The 8,844-nt window shown below is 47.2% G+C and overlaps 1 protein-coding gene across 1 annotated transcript; it reads left to right on the forward strand.

Moving 5' to 3' along the window:
- The first annotated feature begins 1,015 nt into the window (after nt 1-1,015).
- On the forward strand, nt 1,016-8,513 carry ZNF445 (zinc finger protein 445). The gene is made up of 6 exons (XM_042782163.1): nt 1,016-1,447; nt 3,461-3,629; nt 3,965-4,056; nt 4,681-4,807; nt 5,318-5,428; nt 6,349-8,513. Exons 1-6 carry the CDS (start codon nt 1,016-1,018, stop codon nt 8,511-8,513), a joined length of 3,096 nt encoding a protein of 1,031 aa, XP_042638097.1.
- Nucleotides 8,514-8,844: the final 331 nt, after the last annotated feature.

Genomic DNA, 8,844 nt, shown 5'->3' on the forward strand with positions numbered 1-8,844 from the left:
TGCAGAATTCTATCATGCAGTCTCTGGCATCATTTCTGTCACCAAGGCTGTATTTTCAACTACTGATACTTGTTCATTTCCAGCTTTCATGTTCCAGTCACCAGTAATTATTGATGCATCTTGATTGCATTTTTGATCAATTTCAGATCGCAGAAGTTGGTAAAAGTCTTTAATTTGTTCATCTCTGGCATTAGTGGTTGGTGCATAATTTAATTAATATACATATTAACTGGTCTTCCTTGTAGGCATATGGATATTATCCTATCATTGGCAGCGTTGTATTTTGGCATAGATCTTGAAATGTTCTTTTTGATAAATGCAGTGCCATTCCTCTTCAATTTATCATTCCAGCATAGTAGACCATATGGTTGTCTGATTCAAAATGGTGAATATCAGTCCACTGCAGCTCACAATTGTTTGGGATATAGATCTTCAAGCATTCCGTTTCATTTTTAACAACTTCCAGTTTTCCTAGATTCATACTTTGGACATTCCACATTTCGATTACTAATGGATGTCTGCAGCTTGTTCTTAGGTTGAATTGTGCCACATAAGCAAGCCCTTCAGCTTCACTCCATCCACTTCATTAAGATCAACTCTGCTTTAAGGAGGCAGCTCTTAGCTTTTATTTTATATTTTCTATTTCTCTGGTCTCTCTGTACTGTACTGTACTGGGATATTTTCTTAGTTTACCCCAACATACAACTATACAGTCTAGCCTTGGTCTGCTTGATATTGGCAGACACGTGTGCAAATGCTCATTTGCCCTCTTCTCATATATCCAAGCATAGTCTGAGCTAATAGAATTGACTTATACCATTTATGACGGGCGTCATTCTCTCATTCCCTCCTGAACAGGCACATTGGTAATTTCAGTCTATTGCCAGTGACCTCTGACATCCCAGTAAATGGCATTGTCCAGACCATTGCTGAGAAGATACTCCCGAGGACCCAGTAGCTCTACATCTAAGGCACACTTGATTCTTGCTCTGCTGCATGAACCTGAATGTGAGAGATGCCTCCAGGCAGGTGGTATGCCTCCCATTCAGGGCCCCGGACCCAGGCTTCAAGGGAGCAAGGACGTCTTAAGATGGTGAAGAAGGAAAAAGAGGATGAAGGCTGCAATTCAGTGCAGGCAGCCAGGCCACAGACTCTCAACCGTCCGGGCCAGGAGCTCTTCCGCCAGCTTTTCAGGCAGCTTCGCTACCATGAGTCTTCTGGTCCTCTAGAAACTCTGAGCCGACTCCAGGAGCTCTGCCGCTGGTGGCTGAGGCCTGATGTCCTCTCCAAGGCCCAGATCCTAGAGCTGCTAGTGCTGGAGCAGTTTCTGAGCATCCTGCCCGGAGAGCTCCGGACCTGGGTTCAGCTGCATCGTCCCAGGAGTGGGGAGGAGGCTGTGGCCCTATTGGAGGAGCTGCAGAGAGACCTCGATGGAACGTCACAGAGGGTGAGTGGGGGCAAGTGCAGGGGCCCTCCTGAACTCTGCCTGCTAGGGAGCCAGCTTGTTGGAGTTGGGGCAAGCCTCGCAATGAGCGCACAGTGTTGCGGAATGCAAGGGGACCCTTCCCCTTTTCATTCCTCTGCACTTGAGCAGCTGAGAACCGGGGCCTGAGCCATGGATCTTTTAGCAGGTAGCCCTTGTCACCTTCCCAAAGGAAAATCACCTCTGTGAAAAGAGTCAGCCAATGTCCATCAATAGTAGGAACTAGCTTTTGGACATAGTGGCTTACAATGTACCAATTCCCTCATCATATAGTCGTTAATTTGACTTGATACTGACATAAGCTTGTAAGTTGGGAGTGGTGTCTTTTGTTCATAAGGAAGGGGGCACCTGGGTTCTGGACTCATGGGTGCTGAGTGGGGGAGTATAGGGTAAGACCCAGAAGAATGGATTACAAGTACCACATTGCTTCTTCCTCAGCAAACTTTTGAAGCCCTGTTCTGTGTGCATGTGTGGCAGGGCAGGGAGGAGGAGAAGCAGCCATAGACTAGGAAGTTGGGAACCTCAAAGAGATGTTTAAACAGATCTAAAAGTAATTTATAAAAAATGTTACGCAGTATTTAGAAAATTGTGGCTTGGTTATATTCAACTAATTAAGAGCTAGATGTAATATTTAAAAACTCTGTGAAAACATTGCGGATGACCAGAGGGCCCACCTGGTTAAAAACTAGTTAGAAAACAAAAAACTAGAGCTGCGAGAACCCCCATCCTCTCCAATTCTGAAAAATGAACAGAAATCCTCAAGATGATATGAAGTTATGGAATTGTCTTGTGGTTTGCTTGAGGTACCAGAATGTGCAAAACCAGAATCTGAGAACACTTGCCCTTAACCTCATTTGGCAGCACTTCTGTGTTATTACTATTTCTTTATTCTCCCTTTAGTAGGTTTGGGGAGGAACAGGAGATGCCTTACTGTGGTCAGTTCATCGTCTTTAACCTAGAGCTCTGCATCAGCTGTTGGTGTCCTCAGGCTAAGAGTCATTCATCTGAGTGTAGAGCCCGTCTTGGCCACATAAACAGAAAAACTTGACGTTCATTGGCTGCAGCTTCTATCCTCACCTCTCCCTCAGAGAATGCCTTTCCCTGAGACCAGAACTATCTGAAGTCTCAGGACAAAGACTTCCTCTTTCCTGGTCACTGCTTGGATCAAACTCACTTGCCGTCGAGTCAGGTGTGATTCATAGCAACCCCTCCTTGGGTTTCCAAGGCGGTATCACTACAGAAGTAGATTGCCCAACCTTCCTTCTGAGGATTGGCTGGTGGGTTTGAACTGCCAGCCTTCTGGCTAGCAGTCAACTGCCTCAGGCACTACACCACCAGAGCTCCCGCTGCTTGGATAGGCCCTGCCGGTTTTTGTCCCTGAGACTTTCTCTTCTGTGGTTCCATGGCTGACCCTCCAAACACACATTGTGTTTCTGCGGTATTAATAGTTCAGTCAGGTTTATAATCTGGGAGCCACTCTGCCTCTTCAAGGTCACTTTGTACATCAGTGTCTTAGAGCAGTGCCTGACACTTGGAAGATCATACATGTGCAGCATCTCTGCTGTGAATCATTATCTGTTTCACTTTCTGGGACAGATTTCCTTCTCTCTCATATGTAAGTTCCAAGTTGGCAGTGGAGGGTGAGAGGGAGAGGGCATAACACTGTGATCCTGACAGCAGTGCTTTTACTGACTCTCCAAGTGCTTGCATATGTGGAGCTGGAGTCTGGCCCCCCTTCCCCCTACGGCCTTCCCCACCCAGCCCATTTTAGAGCCCAGGGAGGTAGAAGTTGTAGGGCTGAGGCTGGGGAGGGTCCTTCCTGGGCTTTCCTTGTTGTTTTCCTTCTACCTGGAGGTAATAAAGGCCTGGCTTATCCTTCCCTAGGCCTCTGTCCTTTAGAGATGAGCCACATGGCCTGTTCTCTGAGTATGCTTTCTGGTTCCCATTGGAGGTCCTCTCACATTTTCTTCTTTCCAGGACCTAGCCCCTGCTCAGAGCCCAGATGTGCACTGGATGGGTACAGGAGCCCTGCGAGCTGCACAGATCTGGCCCCCTGCTTCACCTATCAGGAGTGACTCTGCCTTGGGAGACCGCCTGGAACCCCCCTATGAAATAGGAGTGCGTGACAACCTGGCTGGGCAATCCGGTACTCGCCGCTTGGCTGTGAGACCCCGGCCTCATGCCACACTTCCCAAATTTTCCTATAGTATTATTGTCTTTTTACCCTCTGACCTCTCATAGAATCCCTTTCCTTTCTGTCTTGCCCTTTGCTCTGTATTCTTTCCATCCCTTCTTCCCGTGGCATCCCCACCCTGCCCCAACCCACGGCCTCCAACAAATGCTGGGGAAATGTGAAACTGGTGTTTGAAAACAGTCAGTACCTTTTGTGGGCCCAGGAGTCCTCTGTATCTGGGGAGAGTGGCTTCCCAGTGGGGTGCATGGAGCTGGGCCACTCTTTCATGGCTCTTTCTTCTCCCTCAGATCCCCCTGCGCAGGTACCTACCCTTCCCCAGAGAGAAGGGTCCCCAGGAGATGGAGTGACAGCAGCCACACCCCTGACAGACCAGCCTCAGGTGAGCCACATGCTTTTGTTCCTTCCTAATGTCCCAACAGGACCTCTATCGGCACAGTGGTTAAAGCATTCGGCAGCAGCACTTCCATTGGGTGAGTGTAGAAGGTAGATAAAGAAAAAGACTCAATTATTTCCCGTTTTTAGGGCCATTATTCTTCCTGTGAGGAGCCTGGTGATATAGTAGTTAAAGCACTCTGCTGCTAACCAGAAGGTTAGTGGTTCAAACCCACCAGCCGCTCTGCAGGAAAAAGATGAGACAGTCTGTTTCCATAAAAATTTACAGCCTTGGAAACCCCATGGGACAGTTCTACTCTGACTTATAGGGTCACTATGAGTTGGAATGGACTTGATGGCAGTTGATATGTAATTGTTTATGTCCCAGCACTGCTGTCTAATGAGAGGAGCTGGAGCTTTCCCTGATCCTGGGTTTCTCTGTCCATGGACCTCCCATCCAGACTCACATCCCAAATTATCCCAAGGCCCAGAGCTCTTCTGTGGGGAGATAGTCTTCTCTTTCACCCTTGCCAGATCCATCCTATACTGATTCAGAGCCATGCCTCCCTGGCCCCTCCTGAAAGCCAGGAGCTGCAGGCTAGTTCTGGGGCAAAGGACTATGTTTTTGCAGGAAGCTGTGACTTTCAAGGACGTGGAGGTGCTCTTCTTCCAGGATGAGTGGGGATGGCTAGACCCTGCCAAGAGGAACCTGTATAGGGATGTGATGCTGGAGAATTATGGAAACGTGGTTTCTCTGGGTAAGGCGTCAATGTCCCCATACCTCTACCCACCTTGACTCTGCCTTCTTGGTTTTCATTGTGGTGCATTAAAAGGGGCCTGGCCTGAGTTTAGATCTTGGCTGTGTTAACTGTTAGCAAGATCACTTAGTCTGTGAGTTTCACTCTCCTCTTTTGAAAAATGGGGATCTTCATGCCTGTCACACAGGGTCATTGTAAAGATTCACAGTAGTATGTTTCAGGTGCCTAGTCCACGTAGGCATTCAGAGAACGTTGGCCAATTTAACTGATTGAGTTGTGGTTTGTACCTCTGGAGAATCCTAGGGATCCTCTTGGCTGAGACTTTTCTCAGCCTTTCTTATCTCTGCTCAGGGCTTTCAGAAATACCTGAGCCTCTTGTTCTAGCCTACTCCACCTGCACCTCTGGCCTTTCTCTCCTTCCTACCAGGGCCACAGGCCTGAGAGAGGATCCTGAAGGGTAGTTCTGTGTGATTCATCTCCCTTCCTGTTCCATGTCCTTCTCTTCTGCAGTGGGGACTTTCCCCAAACCTGCTCTAATCTCCTGGCTAGAGGGAAGGGAGCCGTGGGGCCTCAATGTCCAAGGAACTCAGCAAAGAGAGAGTCCAAGTGCTGCCCCTGCAGGTGAGTTCCAGAGAACCTACCAGTTCCTGCCTTTCTCCTGTGTTCTGGCGACTTACTCCATTATTTTCTGGAAGAAAGGTCTTTAGTAATGGTGCTAAGGCATGCTAGGTCCCTGGGCCTCCCTGCTCCGGACTGATCTTTTAGAGGCCATTCATTTCCTGCCCTGCCTCTCTACCAGCCAGCCCTCTCAGTAACAACTCTTGCCTACCAGAGGGGTTCATTGTACCTCTCCTTTCCTCTGCTGAATTCCTGTGCCCACCTGGTCCTAGGAGCCTTCCTCCCACTTCTGGTCCTCTTCTTTGCTTGGTCCTTCTCTCTGTGATAGCCTGATGTCCAGGTCTTTCAGCTTCCCACCATGGATCCCTACCCCTTGGCTTTTGAGTATCTTCCTATCATGCTCCCATGCCATGATTCCTATCCCCTCTACTGCTGTTAGGTCCTTGGGTGGTGAAAACCATTTGTACTCGACTACTAACGTAAGGGTTGGCAGTTCTAACCTACCCAGGAGCACCGTGAGAGAGAAGCCTGGCAGTCTGCTTCTGTAAAGATTACAACCAAGATAAGTCTATGGATCAGTTCTATTCTGTAATCCATGGGGTCACCATGAGTCAGAATTGACTCACCAGCAGTGAGAGATGCTCCAGCTGTTTAACATTCCCCTCTCGACCCTTTTATTCTCTAGTTGGCTTTGATTTCTGCATGTCTCTAGCTACAGTGTCATCTTGCTTTCTCGTCCTTCCTTCTCTGTTATCTGGGATCCTCTTCCATATTGTGCTATATCCCTGGCTGTTTTGTCAAAGTATTGGCAGTCAGACAAAAGCCTCATTGCCCAGGGTCATGGCATTTATTGCCCCTTAGTGCTTTCTCCAGTTCCAAGTATAGGAAAAGAGTACATTGTCTTGTGTTTCCTTTTGTGTCAGGAGGCGAGCTCCAGATTAAAACAAACAAGTTCAAGTTAAAACGTGAACCTTTGGAAGAAGGAGAAACCTTAACTCTGCAATCAGGATGCTCCACAATGAATGTTTCTGAAGGAACAGGCCTTAGAGAATCTTTTGAACAGAAGAGTGGGTTAGAGGAGCAATGGGGATGCCCCATGCTAATGAGAATTAAGAAAGAAGAGACCGATTTTAGTCACAGGACAGAAAAAGAATCTGAGGAATCAACAGGAAGTAATAGTCTTGACCTAAAACATTTAACACATTTGAGAGTTCCAGGAAGAAAGCGATCCCTTAAACATGGCTGTGGCAGACGCTATAGACCGAGTTTACACCATTGTGACTACAAGGAATATGAGAAAGGGCTCAGACACATGATCGGAGGGTTTAGCCTACAACAGAGAATTCATGCAGTACTGAAAGGGAATGAAGAAGATGCATGTGGGAAAGACTACAGCCTTAGCTCTTATCATCAACACGGACAGAGTCTTCCCATGGTAGCAACCCCATATAAGTGCAGTGACTGTGGGAGGACCTTCAGTCATAGGTCCCATCTTGAATGTCATCAGAGACTTCATGCTCAAGAGAAACCATTTAAATGCAGGGTGTGTGGGAAAGCCTTTAGGTGGAGCTCAAACTGTGTGCGACATGAAAAGATTCACACTGGACTGAAACCTTACAAATGCAGTTTTTGTGAGAAAGCTTTCCGACGCAGGTCAGCCTTTCGTCTGCACCAGGAAACCCATGCTAAGCAGGAATTTCTTGAACCTAATCAGAATGGAGAAGCTTTCACCTATGGCTCAGAGTTTGAACATCATTTTAGAGACCACAGTGGGAAGAAACCCTTTGACTGCAGCCAGTGTCGGAAATCTTTCCACTGTAAATCGTACGTTCTTGAACATCAACGGATTCACACCCAGGAGAAACCCTATGTATGTACCAAATGTAGGAAAACTTTTAGGTGGAGGTCAAACTTTACTCGTCATATGAGAATGCACAAGGAGAAAAAGCTATACGAACAAGAGAAATGTAGGGAAGACTTTAGGCAGACCTCCAGCGACAGCCCACAGAAGGCCCTCACTGAAGAGAAAACTTTTTTATGTCAGCAGTGTGGGAAAACCTTTACTCGAAAGAAATCCCTCATTGATCATCAGAGAATTCACACAGGTGAAAAACCATACCAATGTAATGAATGTGGGAAAGCATTTACCCATAGGTCAGCCTTTGTTGTTCATAAGAAGCGGCATACCATAAAAAGAAAACCTGAGGGGGAGCCACTGTTCAATCAGGACCAAGTGTTCCAAGCGTCTCAGAGTAGTTCTCCCACGGAGAAACCCTACAAATGCAGCCAGTGTGGCAAAGCCTTCCCTAATCTCTCATTCCTCCTCATCCATCAGAGAATCCATACCAGAGAGAAGCCTTACCAGTGCAGGGAATGTGGGAAAGCCTTCAGATGGAGTTCCAACCTCTCCCGACATCATAGGAGTCACTCTTTTGAAAAACGTTATGAATACCTTGAATGTGAAAAAACTCCAAATCTGCAGCCAAAAATCCTCACCAGTGAAAAACCTTTTTGGTGTCAAGAATGTGGGAAAACCTTTACTCGTAAAAGAACACTTTTAGATCATAAGGGGATACACAGTGGAGAGAAGCGCTATAAATGTAACCTGTGTGGGAAATCTTATGATAGAAATTACCGCCTTGTTAATCATCAGAGAATTCACAGTAAAGAGAAACCTTTTAAATGTCAGTGGTGTGGGAAAGATTTCATTGGAAGACATACCCTCTATGTTCATGAGAGAAAACACAGCAGAGTGACACAGTCTGAACATAGCCCATCTGGCTTGTCTTCCCACCAGGACACAGGGTTGAATTTACAGGAATTCAGACCCAGTGAAGAGAAACCTCTTGAAGATTGTGAGGAAGCTTGTGACCAGAGCTCCAGGCCCACTGGGCTCCAGAACATACCCATTGGGAAAAAGTGCCACAAATGTAACATGTGTGGCAAATCTTTTAAGAAGGGTTCACAACTCCTTAGCCACAAGAGATTTCATACTCGAGAGAGACCCTTCAAATGCAGAGAGTGTGGGAAGACCTTCAGGTGGTCTTCAAATTTGGCTCGGCATATGAAAAACCATACTAGAGACTAGCCTAGGGCCTGACAGTGTGGGGGTGTTCTTAGCTACCCTGCCAGAGAACCTTAATTGAAAAAAGTGTGGGGGAAAACCTTCACAGAGAGCCCACCCTTTCCTATTGTGGAAGCTAGTGGCAGAGAATCCTGAGGATTGAAAAACGTAGGCAGTGCCCATCCTACCCACTAGGAAGTGAGATGCTAGAGAAGAGCAGCAACATGTTCTTTGGGGCCCTTCGGGGGCTTAGCCCCCAAGAGTGGCCTCTGCTCAATGCCCTGGGGTTCCTTCCACATCTCTAAAAGGAGAGACCATTGCCCTTTGTGGCTGGACAGAATGTGGCATGGTGGGC

The sequence above is a fragment of the Orycteropus afer genome, unplaced genomic scaffold (assembly GCF_000298275.1).
Source record: "Orycteropus afer afer isolate SDZICR_OR568_19922 unplaced genomic scaffold, OryAfe1.0 scaffold00250, whole genome shotgun sequence".
NCBI lineage: Eukaryota > Metazoa > Chordata > Mammalia > Tubulidentata > Orycteropodidae > Orycteropus > Orycteropus afer.